Below are 19,793 nucleotides of genomic sequence, written 5' to 3'. Positions count from 1 at the left end.
AAATTGAAGTGTCTGTTTGTAATATTAAAATTAACGGTTTTTACTTAATGAATATGGATGTATACAAGATTACAAGGTACATGATCCAAAATAACATTTTTTACAATTTTTGTCTGTCTGTCTCTTTGTTCCGGCTAATCTCTGAAACGGTTGGAATGATTTTGACGGGATTTTTACTGGCATATAGCTGATGTAATAAGGAGTAACTTTTACTTTTATTTAATTTTATTTATTAATTTGTATTATAACTGCGAACTGAAAAATAACGTTTTTGTTAAATTCCACGCGGACGAAGTCGCGGGCACAGCTAGTATTATAATAAGACAAAGTACGTACCATTTAACAACGAACAATATTAAATAATACAATATTATTTAGATAGTAAGTTACGTTTTAAAGAAGAGGCATGCTATAAAACATAATTAATTACATAAAAAAAGAAGTTATATTTTTTCATTCATTTAAAATAAAAAAATTCATTTATACAATAAAAGAGTTTATCAATTAACCATTTTTTAAGTTTATAAGTAATATAAAGATGTCAACGGTAATTCCCTAATGTTATTAGGTTCATTATTAAAAATCTTTATACACATTATAGAACAGTTTTTTTTTTTGAAAAAAAGTGGGATGATAAGATGGCAGTAGCAATCTAGTGGGATCTCTTAGCCCCAGTCTATTGTTATCACCCACCATTTCGACGAGACCTTCGCTTACCTTACTTATAGATGTTAATTCCTTTTAATAAAGATTACTACGTCTAATAATTGTGTTTACTTGCAAACGAAAAAACCGACTTCAATTACATAAACAAGTAATGCAACGTAAGTTGACGAAAAAAATTAACAAACGCACTAGTCGTCACTACGATTTAAAATGATAACAGTTTTAATACTTATACAAAAAAAAAAAAAAAAAAAAAACGACGACAATGAGACAACACCGAGAAGTAATAGAATGAAAACATCATAAAAAACTACTCGTCAGATCTCGGTTTAAGTGGAACTGAATGCCAAGCAATACTTCGAATACAAAAAGAATTATCACACTCGGTATATTTCGTAAAAAGTTATTATATAAAAAAAGTCAGTCAAATTGTGATTCTCCTCCTTTTTATGCCGATTTCAAAAAATTTAGGAACTCAAGAATTCCTAAATTCGAATGTATTTTTTGAAGTCGGTTAATAAAACAAAATGTGGTGAAATACAATTAATCAGGCACTAATCATTACATAGTTTAAAACAAAGTCGCTTCCCGCTGTCTGCTTGGATCTTTAAAACTACGCAACGGATTTTGATGCGGTTTTCTTTAGTAAATAGGGTGATTCCAGAGGAAGGTTTATATGTATAATACATGAATAATATAGTAGAGGAACTTATAGTTTTAGAGGTTTCAAATATGATGTCGTAAATAAACACTTTTATTTTGCGCATAAATTATATATTATATTTATTTTATTTTATATCTACTTATATTATATATAGCTATCTATTATATTTATATTATATATCTATATTATATATCGCTAGTATTGTTATATGTTAAGAAGTAAATAGGGCACCATTTTTTACCATTTTTATTTTATTTTATTATTTTTGTTAATTATTCCTAAGTGCAGATATTTAAGCATTGCTGGAAGCGCCTTAGTCATCACTCACATCTATGTTGTATGAGATCGTATGATTATAGAGTACCTGGGTGACCGAGCTTAGCTCGGTATTTTTTAACCGACTTCAAAAAAAGGAGGAGGTTACTCAATTCGACCGTATATATATATATATATATATATATATATATATATATATATATATATATACATTTTATGTATGTTCGGGGATAACTCCGTCGTTTATGAACCGTCGATGTGAATCGTGGTCTTCTCGGTCAATCCTGACCAGCCGATTTCCCACCTGAGCTATTGTAACTTTCTAGACAGTTGCGAAATTTACCTTCGTATTCTAACGATATCGTAGCCATTTTTTCACTGCCTAAAAACAGGGATAAAATGACATTTTCTAAAAATGAATCCTAGCTATATCGATTTATCGCCCCTGCATACTAATTTTCATGAAAATTGTTGAAGCTCTGTTTCCGAGATTCAGATTATATATATATATACAAGAATTTCTCGTTGATTAGTGTTGGATTTAATGCGATGTTGTTAATGTTACATTAGTTGCCCAGTTATTAATTTAAATGCGATATTTGTTATGTCTTTCTAAACGTTTCTTTATTTACAAAATAAGGAAAGAAAGTTTTCCAAACATATAATACAATGTCAGGTTTTAATTTCATAACAAAGAGCCAATGGAATCGTTTTGTACATTCGAGTGTTCGCTGTTGTCAGACCTGAGCAAATATCAGTTCTATTCTACTTTAACTTGAAAAGCTTATCAACTTGACGGACATGTAGGTATGTGACAAAAATGTATTCGATAGAATATATTAGTTTTAAAGGAACAAATTATTTTATACGATTTAAGCTTATCTTAAACTAAGGGCCGGTGTTCACAACATTCTAAGACTAACAAGTTAGCGCGCGTTTTAAAAGCATTTTTTACAAATACAATCTTGAATGTTAGTGTCTAGAACTAAATACTAAAGTAAAAGAAAAATTAAATTGTGCTAGCTATAGTGCTGTGACATTGTTATCGACTTTTATTTAAAGTAAAAAAAAAACCTGTAACTGGTAATTTATGTAGGTTCTTATCATTCACTTTAATTATTTATGTTTTATGTTTAAAAATTTATGTCGTTATATCTGCGATATGATTGAAAACGAGTTTATAGTTGGAAATTAAGACACACGAACTCAATTTTTATCATTCTCAATTCTGACGATATTCTGGTGCTATCGTAGACTCTTCGAAGAGTAGCGGGCAGAGGTTGGTGGGCGACGTTTCGTATTCGGAGGCTGTGCAGGTTGCGTCTCACGTCACCCCGGTTCCGGGCGGCGTGGGCCCCATGACAGTGGCCATGCTCATGCGGAACACGCTGCTGGCAGCGAAGCGTCAGCTCGACCGCCTGATAGCGCCCGCCTGGCCGCTCACTCCTCTGAGACTGAAGACGCTTTCTCCGGTACCCAGGTATACTGACTGCTTAAGTTTTAAGTGTTGCAAACTCTTTCTATAGGTACTGTTTAAGCATTAAATGACCTATGTAGTTAAAAGTATATTAAGAAAATTGATCTCTATGTTTAAGCAGTTTTTGTTAACAATTTAAGGCACTTATTCAACTACTTATTTGAGTTATTTGGCATAAAAACGTATAACGTTGGCTTCTACTTAATATTTTAAAAACTAAATTTATAAGACTAAAATTTCTTCCAGTGATATCGCGATAGCGCGTGCTCAAAAACCAAAGCATATCGCGCAGTTGGCAGAGGAAATTGGTTTATTCCCGAACGAGGTGTCCCAGTATGGCAACACTAAGGCGAAGATTTCTCTATCTGTACTGGACCGTTACCGAGACCAAAAGGGTGGCAAATACATCGTGGTGGCGGGGTAAATTAAATAATAAATAAATATCTACTAACGTACACTCACGGTCGTCTATTCCTGATGTAAGCAGCTTAATACAGCTTATCACAGCCGACTGTTTTAAAATTTTTTTTATAATTATACATAGAAATAATACAACTATACATCTATACAAATTAATAAAATCGGAGTGTCTGTTTGTAATATTAAAATACACGGTACATATTCCAAAATGTCATTTTTACAATTTTTGCCTGTCTGTCTGTTTGTCTATCTGTCTGTTTGTTTCGGCTAATCTCTAAAACGGCTGGACCGATTTTGACCAGACTTTCACTGGCAGAAAGCTGATATAGTAAGGAGTAACTTATGCGTCTTTTATTTTAAATATTTATTCTCAGCGAACTAAACGATAACTTTTTTGTTAAATTCCACGCGGATGAAGTCGCGGGAACAGCTAGTAAATAATAAGAATAAAGAAGTACTTAATCATTTATTTTCGAACTGAAGAACCTTGTCCGTTTTTAATTCTATCACAATATAAGGGAGGCACTTATTCAGAATAAACTTAACTATTTACTTGACCTAAAAAATTAAAACGGGAACGACACAAGAACTCTACCGTTTGATATGTCACAGAGTATAATCAGATGGATTTGGTATTCGATAGCATAACGCCGACCCCGCTGGGCGAAGGCAAGAGCACGACGCTCCTGGGGCTGGTGCAGGCGCTGGGCGCGCACCGCGGGAAGAACGCCTTCGCGTGCATGCGGCAGCCCAGCCAGGGGCCCACCTTCGGCGTCAAGGGCGGCGCGGCCGGCGGCGGGTACTCGCAGGTGGCTGTCAATCCGTGATCGTATCCAACTTTGTTTGAAGTTTATTAACTACAAAAATATTTAAATACAATTCAGCCTGTAATATCCCACTACTGGGCATAGGCCTCTTTCCCCATGTAGGAGAAGGATCAGAGCTTAATCCACCACGCTGCACCAATGTGGGTTGGCGGATATATTCCCTACTATGAGTAACGATCGCTATCAGGTGTACACGATAACAACCGGGACCGACGGCTTAACGTGCTCTCCGAGGCACGGTGGGGAGACCCACAAGGACTGCACAAACACCCAGACCACGGCAACCACCTGTATAGCCAATACAAATGTTTGTCATGTGCGGGGGTCGAACCCGCAACCGCCAGCGCCACAGGTACAATCTATGGCTGTGACCGTTGCGCCAACGCGGCGTCAGTCAATACAGTTATTAAATTATTCTTAATTATGTATCGACTTTTTATTTTTAAATATTTTGCAGTGTCACTATGGAAAATTTTCAGTAACCTTTTACAATATTTGTTTAAATAGGTTATACCAATGGAAGACTTCAATCTTCATCTTACTGGAGACATCCATGCTGTCACGGCCGCCAATAATCTTTTGGCAGCTCAAATGGATGCCAGAATCTTCCACGAACTGACACAAAAAGATGGACCGCTGTATGATCGTCTCGTTCCAAAGGTCAAGGGAGTCAGAAAGTTCTCTCCTATTCAACTTAGAAGACTCAAGAAATTGGGTATCAATAAAACAGACCCGGAAGCTTTAACACCGGAAGAAAGGACGAAATTCGCTAGACTAAATATTGATGTTAACAAAATTATGTGGAACAGAGGTAATTGAGATCACTTTAACATATTTTGATGGTAATAACAATTACTTTATTCGTTTCTCTACTTTTTTCCAGTCGTGGATCTTAACGACAGATACCTGCGTAAAATAACAATCGGCCAGTCACCAACGGAGAAAGGTTTCACCCGAGAGACAGCTTTCGACATTTCTGTGGCTTCAGAGATAATGGCTGTTCTCGCTCTGGGGAAGGATATCGACGATATTAAGGAGCGGCTCGCTAGCATGGTCGTCGCTCTAGATAAGGACGGAGAACCTGTAACTGCTGACGATTTGGTACATATTATTTTAGTATTGCCTATTAGTGAGTAGTTTTAAAGTTGTTATTTATAACTGATTATGACTATATATTGAAATACACAGACCGAAGACGGGCAGCAGCGTCTTTGGTGCGACAAAGCCAGTACTGCGGTCACCAACCCGCCTGCCCAGCGTGGTGACTATGGGCAACACACACGAGTTCACGTTATTTTTGGCGTAAACTTGTGGAGGCCTATGTCCAGCAGTGGATTGTATAGGCTGTAATGATTTATAACGCATTCCATTCTAGGGTGTCACCGGAGCATTAATGGTCCTTCTGAAGGACGCATTCGAGCCGACGCTAATGCAGTCGTTAGAGGGCACGCCCGTGCTCGTACACACGGGGCCCTTCGCCAACATCGCGCACGGCTGCTCCTCGATCCTGGCCGATAAGATCGCCATGAAGCTGGCGAGGGAGGGAGGATACGTTGCAACCGAAGCTGGCTTTGGGTCCGACATTGGTATGATTTTTACAATATAACTTTAAAAGCTAAAACATAAATCTTAAATGTTGTAAGGGCGTAGTTAATTACGATTTTTTACAAGCACTTTCTTTTTATACTGTACATATTATATGGTATATTACTTAACTCTTATGAAACATAATAATAGTAACTTCAAAGTAGTAACATAGTTTTTAAGAAAATAAGAAATGGTTTGATTTCAAAGTCGGTAGTTTTTTCTAAATTTTAATTTAATAAGAAATGACACGACAAACACAAGTGCCGTGCTGTGTTAATATGCTTATATGACAGGATCAGGTTCCAAAGGTTTCATATGACTATTTTAGAGCTCTCTATGAGCCTGCATGCTTTAAAAGGTATAGGTAGGTAAAATCGTCCTTAATAAATAAATAAATAAATAAATATTTACACAATACACACACGGTCGTCTGTCCCTAAAGTAAGCAACTTAATGCTTTTGTTATAGGTAACAGCCAACTGGTATATAGCTACATTTTTTTTTGATAAACATACTTATAAATAATACATATATAAATAATACATATATAAATATATAAATAAATATTTATATTACACCCAGACTCGCTGTGGGAATCGAATCCACAACCCTCGGAGCAGAAAGCAGGGTCACTACAAACTTCGCCAACGGGCTAGTCTAATAATTTACAACAATCAAGTCGCGTTTTCAGTGTGAAGCTTCCCGCTACTGTTTTCTTTCTATTGAGTTTGAATATACAGCTACTAGACGAACTTGGATTTGTTGAAGCCTATATATAAGAAAGAAAGAAAGAAAAAAACGTTTATTTGATCACAAACCAGAGACAAGAACAATAGTTTAAAATGACTATACAAAGCAACATACACATACTACTCTTACACACTTCAAACTATCGCGTGCCTCAGGAATGCGCCAAATCAGTTCGGCTCGGCATTAGTCAGATTGCCATATAGTTATATAGTCTCATTTATCCGTGGCACTGTATACCCGCAGGTATGGAGAAGTTCTTCGACATCAAGTGCCGTGCGAGCGGCGACGCGCCGCACTGCGCCGTGATCGTGGCGACTGTTCGCGCGCTGAAGATGCACGGCGGCGGGCCCGCCGTCAGTCCCGGCCTGCCTCTGCACGACGTCTACGTCCAGGTGATGCCTAACCTCTTGGAGAGCTCCTTCTACTGAGCTCCTCCTTCCACCATCAAGAATGTATAAGGAGCGTCAGCTCTCTGTTCCATGCTGTCTCGACGAATATAAATAGCACAAAATTGTATTTATTTTGCAGGAAAACTTGGAATTGCTAAGCAAAGGATTGTGCAATTTAGGAAAACATATTAGCAACGGTAACAAATTCGGAGTACCGGTCGTCATCGCTATCAACCGACATGGGTAAGCGAACTTAAATCTTAATTGTGATTTTTTTTTTCTCAAATAGAAAAAGAATTATATTCTATATATTTGCTAAGAAACAAATGCGCTTAAAAGTTCTTTAATTTCTTATTATGTGTTACTTATTTTAATATTTGTAAATAAAATGAAATAATATGTTTGAAAATGTAATCAACTTACGGGGTTTCGTTTTCATGAAGTTTTGATACCTACCCGTCACATGGATTAATTTTTTTGTTTTCTATTACATTTATATAAGACGGTTTTGAGTACGCTTCAATTGAATATGTCGATATTAAATCGTAATGTCAATAATAAATGAAATCGCGAAGTACGACTAGTAAATTATATCCCATTAATTCATCCTTCGCCGCGTTGGCGCAACGGTTACAGCCATGGATTGTACCTGTTTGCGCTGGCGGTTGCGGGTTCGATCCCCACACATGACAAACATTTTTATTGGCCATACAGGTATTTGCCGTGGTCTGGGTGTTTGTGCAGTCCTTGTGGGTCTCCCCACCGTGCTTCGGAGAGCACGATAAGCCGTCGGTTCCGGTTGCTATCATGTAGCGACACCTGATAGCGATCGTTACTCATAGTAGGGAATATATCCGCCAACCCGCATTGTAGCAGCGTGGTGGATTAAGCTCTGATCCTTCTCCTACATGGGGAAAGAGGCCTATGCCCAGTAGTGCCCAGTACTGAGAAACTCATAGTGGGATATTACAGGCTGAAGCGTAATTCACCCTTCACAGTAACGACACAGAAGCTGAACTGAAGTTGGTGAAAGAGTTCGCGGAGAAGAACGGAGCCTTCCGGGCGGTGGTTTGCTCGCACTGGGCGCGCGGCGGCGCGGGCGCGCTCGAGCTCGCCGACGCCGTCATCGCGGCCTGCGACCGGCCCGCCGCCTTCCGCTACCTCTACCCGCTGGAGCTGCCGCTGGCGGACAAGATACGCGCCATCGCCGTGGAGATGTACGGCGCCGGCCGCGTGGAGTACACGGACGACGTGCTCGCCAAGATCAGGAACTTTACTGAGAAAGTGAGTGAACAATACTTGATCTTTTTTGAATACTAAAAAGAGAAATTTTGAGAGATTAACTTGATAATTTATTAGTAAGTGATACTTTTGTATGTTAGTTTTAACATTTGATTATTTACTTACTAATGTAATAAATACCTAAACATATAGGTAAGCTAAGTTCAAAGAAATGCATTGGCGTAAAAAAAATAGTGTATTCCTACAATTACGTAATGCAAATTTCAAATTGTGTTGAGTAGTTATCCGTTAAGTTTTATAGAATTTTTTTTCATCGATAAACGTAATTCTGTTTTGTTTTCAGGGTTACGATAAGCTAGCAGTGTGCATGGCGAAAACATCGAACTCGCTCACGGGTGACCCCACGATCAAAGGCGCACCAACCGGGTTCACACTTCGCATTAACGACATATTTGTGTCCGTGGGCGCTGGCTTTATTGTCCCAATGGTGGGCGACATCTCCAAAATGCCTGGTCTCCCTACAAGACCTAGCATCTATGACATTGATCTGGACACTAAAACTGGCGAAATTCAAGGGTTATTCTAAACAATATATGTAAAAAGACGTAATTAAACGGTGGAAGCCTATTATTCTTGGCAAATAAACAAATATGTAATATTATAAAAATATGCTTAAATGATGTTTTTTTAATAAATGCGTTGTTATTTTTAATTGTTTTTTTTTATATTTTTTCTTTAACCGTCTTCAAAAAAGACGGTTTCTCAATTCGATATATATTTTTATGTGTGTTCGCGGATAACTTCGTCCTTTATGAACCAATTTTGCTGATTCTTTTTTGTTGGAAAGGAGATATCTCAAGGGTGATACTATGATAAGGAAACCAGGATCTGATGATGGCATTCCAGAGAAATTGAGGGGAATCTTTGAAAATAGTAGTGGTGACTAGCGCGTTTGTTAATATTTTCGTCTACTTACGTTGTATTTCTTGTTGATGTAATTGAAGTCGGTTTTTTTCGTTTGTTAGCAGACACAATTATATTTGAAGTGAATAATTTTCACATCCAAAAACGTACTAACGTTGCTATTGATTTGTTCGGTGCCAGTTTGTGACAAGATTAGAAATATTTCTTTAGTGCATTATTAACAATAAGTGACTACACTGAGAAACTCATAGTAGGGAATATATCCGCCAACCCGCATTATTCTTCCCCTACATGGGGAAAGAGCCCTATGCCCAGTAGTGGAATATTACAGGCTGAAGCGTAAACTGAGAAACAAATGATTAAATTACACTAGTACCTTAAACCTGTATAATTGGACGATTTTATTAGAATCAACCTTTTTTAAAAGTTATTTTGTATTATATATATTGTTATATAATGTATGTATCATTTATTATAAAGAATAGCTTGTTAGAAGAAGGACTACAAAACATTTCATTACTCTACAACAATTGGAAACTATACCCTTGATCGTAAAACGCACAACCTTAACCGTACCGATCAATCTGCTACATGTGTTTTCTATTCTTCATGACATGGCAAAATCCTCTGTACTGTTATAAAATTGAAAGTTAAAACGCAGGCTAGAAATCACACGAGTTATAAGACAGGGTGTTTTACTTATTGTCAATGCGGGTCATTCAAAGAGTACCTACATAGGCACTTGAAAGAAACCTTTCAAATATTTGTCATGTTGCTTGTTAAGCAAACAAGCCTTCTAAAATTTTGACTTGAATAGTTGTGTATTTATTTTACACATTCAACTCGTATATTTATTTATTTTACATTTATTATGACGTCAGTAGGATTTTTTTATAAAAAAATTGCAAACATATCCTATGGACGCCAGTAACACGCATTGATTGTGCGTTGTTGACCCTATCCCCGACTCTCCCGGGGAACTCTGGCTAACTTACTCACCAAAGGGACACAACATTACTTCAGAGCAGTGTTATTTGGTTTTGATCTTCTGTAAGGTTAAGGTGCTATCCCAGACGGGCTGCTCCAAATTTTGAGTAAGATATGGATAGGAAGTTTTAGTTTCTTAAAAGTAAACAAAAAAAAAATATTAATAAAAAACACAATTTTCTTTTAAATGTATGTATTTTTCAATTTTATTTAATTAATCCAAAGTACATGTAAATGATCATAATTTTATACAAGAAATTAAAATTACAAGTTATGTAAATTTGCTAATTTATTTTAACGACTAATTTATAAACAAGTATATCTTAGGAAAGAGATAATGAGAATAAACGGAATAATACGGAGTGATTCGTATATTCACACGTTTATATCAAAAGATGGATATTTTATTATGTTTTTAGCAAGAAATAAAATCAAGGTTTATACAGTCATCAACTCAAGTCAACAAGGTCATTACGACTTCGCCTATGTATTCGCCTTGTAGAATGCTCACAAGGACCGTACCGTGTATGGGCACCGTGAGCGCTCTATCACCTTAGTGGTGACCCTGACACACTTGACACTGACACTTCGTTGCGGAGTACATGGTACTTCAGTGACTCCAAAATAGTCTCAACAGGAATGCTGTCGAAAGTGTTTTGTCTTGTTGCTTGTGAAAGGAGGAGTACGTCTCCACGGGCCAGCGTTTCACCTTCTTCCTGGTTCTGAAACGATCTAAGGCAATGTTTATCTCCCCCTCTAAGATAAGACACGGTCACAGATAAGAGGGCGGACAACTCGGACTCAACTGTCACCTTCCGTGCGATTGCGGGGCTGGCGAAAGATAAGTCCACAACGGAATCCTTACGCAACCGCACGGAATTATGGGTAGTGTGTAAAATCTCGCTCACCCTCTAGCGCGAAAGCGCGGCGTGCCGGCCGGGATGAACTGGCTTCCTGGAGATTTGCTCGGTTGCTCGGTGCAATCCAGCAGACCTGTTAGATGAGGGCCGGCTGTGCTGGCCTCCCTGGAGTTTTGCTCGGTTGCTCGGTGCGATCCGGTGTTAGAGGTCGGGCTTTCACCTGGCCTGGCATTGGGACGCTCCTTGACCATGTCCCTATTCTGCAGACGGTAGACTAGTCCGGTTGAGCGTCCCTTAAGTGGGGTGGCTGGTTGGGGGTCGAAGAACTTTCAGCCGGCTTGAGACCCCACACGTCAAGAGGAGCAATCTTGTAGGTGCCGCCCCTCATAAGAAGTCCTGGGTCAGTCTAAGTCCCGGGTCAGTCTAAGTCCCGGGGCCCAGATGTTTTTATTCGGGACAACGGCCGGTGCGGGGTGGTACATGCTATTGCGATCCCATCTCGCCCCACTTTGGCGGGGGTCTACTCACACGTGGTGGTTTTTTTAGCCAGAAGGAGTCTGGCATAACATCTCCGGTGGCCTCGTGTCGAAAGTATCCATGGTGGATACTCCACCTAAAAAAAGCGTACGTTACCGTTCACAAAGACCTAGCCGTATCCTCCTCAGGATCCTGACGGCTTACAGGCCTCAGAGCGGTCCAGGTCCCAATGACTACTTTTCTTTTAGTTTGGGTAGTAAGTAATCCCTACCCCTATTGTATTAGACGCGAACCTTCCTGCATCCGCGCAGATGGCACACCGCTGCGCTTCGGTGCAGGTTCAGGCCATGTGTCTTTCTGAACTGCACCTGGTGTATTCGCAGGAAGTCTGAATCGGTGCCAGTCTTCCCTCCTCATAAGAATCTAAAATTTGTAAAAGGAGAGTCAGGAATAACCTTTATTTTGTGCCGTCTGGAGAATGGTAAAATATCTCATCCCCTTCTCCGCGGTTTCTAGCTGGTCGACTTGGCGACAGCAGCCACCTTTAGTAGAAAAGCGGCACTAAGACAAGCTGCAGGTTCGGGGGCAGCCACTGGGATGGATGACTTTTCGTTTCTCCTTCCACTTGCCCTTCCTCACCACCGTGGCCCACGTCCCAGGAGTCGCAAAACTTGTTGCCTCTGGTTGTCGTAGGCGCTGGCTCAGTTGGTACGTACCGTCGAGGCTGGCATAAGACGGTTCTCGATCCCTGTAAGTCGGGTATTGATCATTTCCCTGAGCATGCAGATCAATGATGGCTTCAGCTCCTCTACAAGCTCCACCCCCATCAAAGTTGCGGGTGGTGTCAACGTTCTGGTAACGGCGTCGCAGGCGGCGGCGGTAGTAGCCGCAGCTGCATCCAACTTGGTATTGGTGAATCTGCGTCGTGGCAATTTCACTTACGCCTTGGAAAACTCCATTTTGAATTTGAGGCGGTGATTTTCTATCATTAGTCTCGTATCCTCGCCTCTTCCGCCTTGCTCCTGTCCGCTAGAGCGTCCACGTCCTCCCTCAGGGCTGACGCAGACCTTTTCAAGCACGCCACAAATTCACCCTTGAGGTTGCCAGATTTTTCGGCAATCTCCAACGCGCAGGCAAGGCCCTCGCCTGCATACGCCCTTAGCTCCTGAGGGCTTAGCGTGCTGACGTCGGCAGCCCTCGCAACGAAATCGGACTCGTTGTCGTCCGTAATTTTGTCGTCAGTGACAACAACACTCCCGAGTCTATACTGTCTACCACGCAGTATATCCTCCAGGTCCTCGTCTGATGGCCCGGAGCAGGTTTAAGCAACTTCTCAGGGGAAAGGCTAAACATAGTAGCCGTTGCCCTTTCTCTCCTTGCTTTGTTAACTTTTACAGCCGTTATCTCTTCGGTCTCCTTTTCTGGCACCTAGCCGTACGAAGGCACGAAAAATGAAGAAGACAGCCGCTTGCGTGCCTCTGAGATTACACTGCAGTGTGAATTGTTCATTTCAGAATCCTCAGGACGGCCCTGAAAAGAGCCTTTTCCAGTCACGGCAACGCCGAGGTCCATGTCAGACCCAACACCCACATGACAACAACCTATTGTTCCTCCGATTGGCCCTGAGGAAGGACCTTCTGTTGGCTCTGAGAAAGGCCTTTTGGTTGGCTCTCAGAAGGACCTTTTAAAAACCTTGCCTTACCATCACGTAAGGGATGCTTTCCTCAAGTCTATAGCGTTTAACAGATCTACCAATCCACCCAAGTACTGTCTAAGAATAATCTTATCTAACACTTTCCATCGTTTAAATCGACCAATTTTCGTAAAAATTTCCCAAAATATTCTATGTCAAGCTAAAACCAAAAATATTTATTAAAGGTAGACATATTGACTGCTGTGTGGTTACGGCAATAAAGAATATAGCCACCCCCTCTCTTCCCGTGGGTGTCGTAAGAGTCGACTAAGGGATAAAACAGTTCCACTACCACCTTGGAACTTAAAAAGCCGACCAATGGTGGGATAACCATCCAACTGCTGGCTTTAAAATACACGGGCCGAAGACGGGCAGCAGAATCTTCGGTGCGAGAAAGCCAGCCCTGCGGTCACCAACCTGCCCGCCCAGCGTGGTGACTACGGGCAACACACGTGAGTTCATGCCATTTTTGGCGCTTGTGGAGGCCTATGTCCAGCAGTGGACTCCGATAGGCTGAAGTGATGTAAACATATTGTGCATAACGCACAGGGAAACAGATGCATTAAGTACAGAATGCCGAGCTGCACTAGTAACAATACAATAGTCGAGCCATCTGCGAGATCCCTGTGAATCGCTAATATGTCTATGCTATTATTTATTTCATATTTCGTAATTTGTAGGGGAAATTACCTAGGTTGTTGATCCATCCTTTGTTCTTTATGTAAGGGGTTTCCCATAAAATACATTGGCACTATAAAAAATACGCATGGTAATATACGTACATTACACAATATACAATTTTGGTTTTATCAAAATTAAATAAAAATCCAAGAGAGAAATCATTTTTTATTTATTTAATTATTACTCTTATTCTATTATGGCCCAGCTACATGTATCCTCAGTATTGAGTTACGAGTTGGGCTCCTCGACCTCGTTGACGATGTCTGTGGGCTGGAAGGTCGCGGGCAGGTCGTCGTAGTCCTCCGCCCCCGGGTGCGCCGGCACGAAGCCCTGCGGCTCGCTCTGCTCCACGGTGCCCGGCGCGCTCCACGATGGCTGGCTCTGCGTTGTGATACAGATGTTAAAGTTAAGCGTAATAACCGCTGACGTTGCAAAGGATCTTACATACCTAATAGTGCATTCTGTGAGACTGTAAGTTTTTTTAATAATATAATTATCGATTTTTTTTTATAGGCTCAACGATCGTGGTAAATAGTCGAAAAAATCTTCAAAATCTTTGTATCATACATAAGGTGTTCGACTGCTGTCATTTGAATGGGGCGTCCTGTAGGTGTTAAAGATCACGTTCAACGAAAAAAAAAATCCTAGAACTTTTTTAAATTATATTTTTTCTTTATACACGAGCTAATTTCGAAAAGCAGTTCTGCATAAACCATCTAATGAACGCGTGAGCACGGCTATAATGAACAATAAAATGATAATGACCTGGTCGGGGCGGCGCACGAGGTCGAGGTACAGGTCGTACACGAAGCGCGCCATGTGCGGCATGTCGCGCACGCGCAGGCGCAGCTCGGCGGGCACGGGCGCGCCCGCGCCGCGCTGCGCCGGCCAGCGCTCGCCCGGCACCAGCTCCAGCTCCAGCGAGCGCTCCACCAGCTGGGGACCACCACCCAACACTTTGCTTTTTAAATTGCTAAGAAAAAAGCGCCAACAGACGCCGCATTGGCACAACGGTCACAGCCATGGATTGGACCTGTTGCGCTGGCGGTTGCGGGTTCGATCTCCGCACATGACAAACATTTGTATTGGCCATACAGGTGGTTGCCGTGGTCTGGGTGTTTGTGCAGTCCTTGTGGGTCTCCCCACCGTCCCTCAGAGAGCACGTTAAGCCGTCGGTCCCGGTTGTTATCGTGTACATCTGATAGCGATCTCTACTCATAGTAGGGAATATATCCGCCAACCAGCATTGGAGCAGCGTGGTGGATTAAGCTCTGATCCTTCTCCTACATCGTACAGTTGTAGATACATGGACCTCCAAAATCATTTAATAGGCCTCCACAAGTTAACACCAAAAATAGCGCGAATTCATGTGTTTTGCCCATAGTCACCACACTGGGCAGGCGGGTTGGTGACCGCAGGGCTGGCTTTGTCGCACCGAAGACGCTGCTGCCCATCTTCGGCCTGTGTATTTCAAAGCCAGCAATCGGATGTTTATCCCGCCACCGGTCGGCTTTTTAAGTTCCAAGGTGGTAGCGGAGCTGTGTTATCCCTTAGTCGCCTCTTACGACACCCACGGAAAGAGAGGGGGTGGCTATATTCTTCAGTACCGTAGCCACACAGTACATTTTAATATTAATACTTAATAATATAAAAATTTGCGGTAAGATTATTGTTTGAAATTTCAACCAAGCGTGTGTACGCCTTTACCTGCACTGAAGAGTCATTGTTCTCTTACCGCGAATAGACCATAATTTATACCCTTAGGTTTCGTCCACGTGGATTGTTCATTCATTAATATTTCTATATAAACTATGTAAGTGCTTGTAAAGTTTATTTTATATTATTTCGTGATCCTTTTTCTCTAATGAGTGTCAGGTACATCGTTTTTTGGTATGTACCGAACGTGTTTCTTTTATCTGTGATACGTATTTGTATTGTATGTTATTATATGTTTATTATATATCATATGGCCATACTTATAAATAACTAAGTAATAAATATGAATAGTCTTTACCTGGTTGAACGTAGGTTGCAGTTCAAAGCAGTTCCGGAAGAGATTGGCTCTGGCGAAGATATAGAGTCCGAGGCGAGCTCTCGAAGCAGCGACGATAAGACGTCGCAGATCTCTTACGTGGCCCACTGCCTTCGTCCTCACGAGCGATATCAGAGCGATGTCGTTCTGTTGACCTTGGTATTTGTCCACTGTGGTCACCTGTATAAAAAGTTACTTTTTGCAACTTTGTCTCACGAATATTGATTTGACTAGCCCACTGGCGCAGTTTGTAGTGACTTTGCTTTCTACTCCAGGGGTTGTGGGTTTGATTTCACCCACCCCGAGTCTGGATGTAATATATATATATATATAGGCTACCGATTGGTACTGGACTACATATATATATACATATATACATATGTATATATACATATATACATATGTATATATACATATATGTAGTCCAGTACCAATCGGCAGTTACCTAAAACACAAGCATTAAGTTGCTTACTTTAGGAACAAACGACCGTGTGTGTTGTTGAAAAAAAAAGGTCCTTGTAATACTTCATCCAATTTTAGAACTAGCGAAAATGTTGGTATATTTCTGATTATTGTATTGTATGCAAATCATAATCTTAAAATACATGGCGCTCAATTTGTTTTGCTGCTGCAAATTTGCAAAGCGACGCGGATAAAATACAAATGTCCTATAATCTGAAATGTATGTACGTGCATAGCTTCCAAACTACTACAATAATTCTTTTTTTTTTATATTCGTTATTGTAAGGACAAACAGAAAATTTAATAAAAATTATATTTTCATGAAATTCCGGAGGAACAGGTTATTTTATATGAGAGAATTTGTAAAAGAAATAATAATAATATAATTATTGAAATTACTTTATGCGGCCGTCCGATCAGAGGGTTGTCGGCACAACGCTTGTTGATGACATCTCGAATGAGATGTTTCTGTCCGTTGTAGGTCGTAAGTATGGAGATTTTCTCCGCGGGCCATCCGATAAGTCTCATGTACATGAAAACCGCGACCACGTACTCTGCTTCTGCTAAATTCTGTAACAAATTCCAAATTTAATTTAAATTCCCATAAGCATATTAATAAATATCGTGAGGTACAATTTGCCAGGTGACATCAGATCATACTAAAGAATAATACTGTGTACAAAATGATATCGATAGGAACGTACCTCAGGACTAAAAAATTCGACTGAGATATCTTTTACATAAAAGAAATAAACACATCTGTTACTCAGCGGAATAGAGCCCCAATAGACAAAACAAAATGATTTAGAGTTAGACAGAGACATTTTTCTAGTTTATGAAACTTAAAACCGACAGCTATTTGCTCATGGCCTTTTAATATACTTTGGTATTTCATATATATCATAACTGTAAGGGAAAACCTGCCAAAACTTGACGATAAAGCAAGGCAAGCATATTATGTTAATTTTTGAGCAATGCGGCTAGCAAAGTATAACAACCTTACAGAAGATCAGAGTTAAATAATACTGCTTTCACAATAAAGTAGCGTTACGTCCTAGAGGTGAAAAAAGTAGAAGAAGAAGAAGAAATATACTTTATTGTGCATATTACAAGCTAACATAACATATATCTTTAAAAAATAAAATTTGCAAAACAATATTATGCACAAAGGCGGTCTTATCGCTAGGTAAGCGATTTCTTCCAGACAACCTTGGGGTAGAGGAGATTTTAAAATAAAAAGAGTAGGGTTATCAAAAGGCAAAACAGAAAATTAAAAACAAGCTAGTAGTACAAACAAAAGTAGCTAGAGCTCGCGAGGAGGTTTCGAGGTAGAGTCGGCAACTCGTTGCCAATGGTTTTGATGTTGCAGGCATCCATAAGCTATGGTATTCGCTTACGATTGGGCGGGCAGCTTACGGTCACTCTAGTGATATATAAAAATAATTAGATATTTAGATTACCTGATAGAAATACGGGCTAGGTTCGGTTTCCCCTGCGCCGTTGAAATCGTCGACGTTAATTAGTTGGAAGTCATATCGCATGCCTGCGTTAGCTGCACGGTATTCAGGCAGGCGACAGACGTGAGCCAAATCGCCGAGATTACGGTACCTCCAGCGGTACAGGTTGCAAATACTGTTGAATAATCAGAAAATTCGTTGTAATTTCTTCGAAGTCGGTTTAAAATGTATAATTACATAGTAAAAGAAGTCACGTTCCAGACGCGAACCTGAGATGAAGCACATTAGTTCGTAGTTGAATCATCATTAAACATAAACACATATCACTAAATGTGTTGTTTACGCGCGAAACACAAGAAATGTCAGAATCAATTCGCCAATTTTTTTAAACTTAGGAAAAATAGTGCAAAATTAGAAAAATTTAAATTAAAAAGGTTCGGCTAGTTTTATATATTTTAAAGGTAATCAAAATCGTGGAAACAAAACTAATCTTCTCTTGTATTTATGTGAATTAGCTCAAGTCACAGTGACTATCATTTATATTTTATTTTATTTTAGTAATATTAAAAATAGAAATATATTTTTAACTAAAATTAATGTTAGAATTCAACACATCAGCATTCTCGTCAATGATATGTTGAGTCGCTATTAAATCAGAAAATTCATATAAATAAGTCAGACTTGTATCCTAGTCATAACTGAACAGACATTTTTAATGTTTTATCGCTGGAAGAGGCTTCTATGGATATATATACACTCTGACTATTATGGATAACTAAGCGAGCGATTCTTTGAAGTTTGACGATAAGGCGAATTCTAAGTCTAGGATTAAGAGTAGAGTGGATCTAGATTATCAAATTACATGCGAATTATTCATGGAAATGTATTTTTACAGAGTAATTAATTTTATTTTGAAATATTAGATCCGATATAACTTAGGAGCTACCGATAAGTGGTATACCATACGCCTATTACAATGATATACCTACAACTATTATAAGTCAGAATTTCTTACCTGGGTCTAGCACGTCCTTGAGCGTCCAATTCAACGTACGGGACTCCGAGTCTCACCATTCTAGTGAACAGACTCTGTTCCATGTTGCAGTACTTCTGGAAGGCCATGTTCTTCACAACTGGCGGTAGCTGGTGATGATCACCGATCATGATCCAGCGTTTTAGACGAGAGCGTCCGTCTTGAGGGTTTTGCAGCAGAAGTGGGATAAACGTTTCGATTTCGAGGATTTGAGCAGATTCTTCCATGAGAATGTTGTCGTATTTGAAACCTGAGTACAGGGTGTAGATTAATATTCTATCACAAAATTTTGGAATTATAATTGATTGGCTTAATTCTTTATAATCAAGAAAGGTGTGTGTTAAAACTATTTCTAAAGAAAAATATGATCAAAGAAGTTGAGTAAAATATTGTTATATATTTTATTTTATTTTTTAAATCGCCCTAGAAATCTTATATATCATAGAATTCTCGGGTCACAATGTAAGTTACAATACTCCTCCGAAACGGTTAAACTGATTTTTATGAAATTTTGTGTGCTTATCGGGTAGGTACTGAGAATCGGCCAACATCTATTTTTTATACCCCTAAGTTATAAGGGGGAGGGATTAAGGGGGTTAATAACATATATGGCAAAACAACGTTTGCGGGGTCAGCTAGTATATATATGAAAGTGTGAAATATACCCATTTGTACTAATTCAGATCGTTTTAAAGCAGCGTGAGTACAAGTCATAGCGATGATCTTCGCTTCCTTAACCAATAAATATTTTGACCGATCCAGTCCGGATCGAAGCAGTTCAAAGGCGCGGAACTCTTCCAATTCATCGAAGATGTGTTCTAAATACCTGATAATAAAGACGTTTTTATTTTAAACTTTTTATTTATACATTACTTGTAAAAAAATAGTT

The 19,793-nt window shown here is 39.7% G+C and overlaps 2 protein-coding genes across 2 annotated transcripts in view; one reads left to right on the top strand and one right to left on the bottom strand.

The window, feature by feature from the left end:
- LOC123662245 (C-1-tetrahydrofolate synthase, cytoplasmic) overlaps nucleotides 1–9,010 on the top strand; it is a 28,759-nt gene extending 19,749 nt beyond the window's left edge. The window contains exons 6-15 of the mRNA XM_045597116.1: nucleotides 2,861–3,086; nucleotides 3,330–3,503; nucleotides 4,147–4,312; nucleotides 4,838–5,141; nucleotides 5,214–5,431; nucleotides 5,706–5,916; nucleotides 6,911–7,059; nucleotides 7,196–7,299; nucleotides 8,055–8,340; nucleotides 8,642–9,010. Of these exons, the coding sequence (XP_045453072.1) occupies nucleotides 2,861–3,086; nucleotides 3,330–3,503; nucleotides 4,147–4,312; nucleotides 4,838–5,141; nucleotides 5,214–5,431; nucleotides 5,706–5,916; nucleotides 6,911–7,059; nucleotides 7,196–7,299; nucleotides 8,055–8,340; nucleotides 8,642–8,884 (2,081 nt within the window). The 3' untranslated portion in view covers nucleotides 8,885–9,010. The remainder of the gene's footprint in view (nucleotides 1–2,860; nucleotides 3,087–3,329; nucleotides 3,504–4,146; nucleotides 4,313–4,837; nucleotides 5,142–5,213; nucleotides 5,432–5,705; nucleotides 5,917–6,910; nucleotides 7,060–7,195; nucleotides 7,300–8,054; nucleotides 8,341–8,641) is intronic.
- A 5,062-nt stretch (nucleotides 9,011–14,072) lies between these two features.
- The window catches only part of LOC123662244 (RNA helicase aquarius), a 110,169-nt gene continuing 104,448 nt past the window's right edge, over nucleotides 14,073–19,793 (bottom strand). The window contains exons 21-27 of the mRNA XM_045597115.1: nucleotides 19,570–19,730; nucleotides 18,887–19,154; nucleotides 17,875–18,046; nucleotides 16,814–16,984; nucleotides 15,935–16,132; nucleotides 14,686–14,856; nucleotides 14,073–14,301 (exon numbers count right to left, since the gene is read on the bottom strand). Coding sequence (XP_045453071.1) covers nucleotides 14,149–14,301; nucleotides 14,686–14,856; nucleotides 15,935–16,132; nucleotides 16,814–16,984; nucleotides 17,875–18,046; nucleotides 18,887–19,154; nucleotides 19,570–19,730 — 1,294 coding nt within the window. The 3' untranslated portion in view covers nucleotides 14,073–14,148. The remainder of the gene's footprint in view (nucleotides 14,302–14,685; nucleotides 14,857–15,934; nucleotides 16,133–16,813; nucleotides 16,985–17,874; nucleotides 18,047–18,886; nucleotides 19,155–19,569; nucleotides 19,731–19,793) is intronic.

This window comes from Melitaea cinxia, chromosome 18 (genome assembly GCF_905220565.1).
Source record: "Melitaea cinxia chromosome 18, ilMelCinx1.1, whole genome shotgun sequence".
NCBI lineage: Eukaryota > Metazoa > Arthropoda > Insecta > Lepidoptera > Nymphalidae > Melitaea > Melitaea cinxia.
The sequence above is the reverse complement of the archived record's forward strand: the minus strand, read 5'-3'. Positions and strand labels throughout refer to the sequence as shown.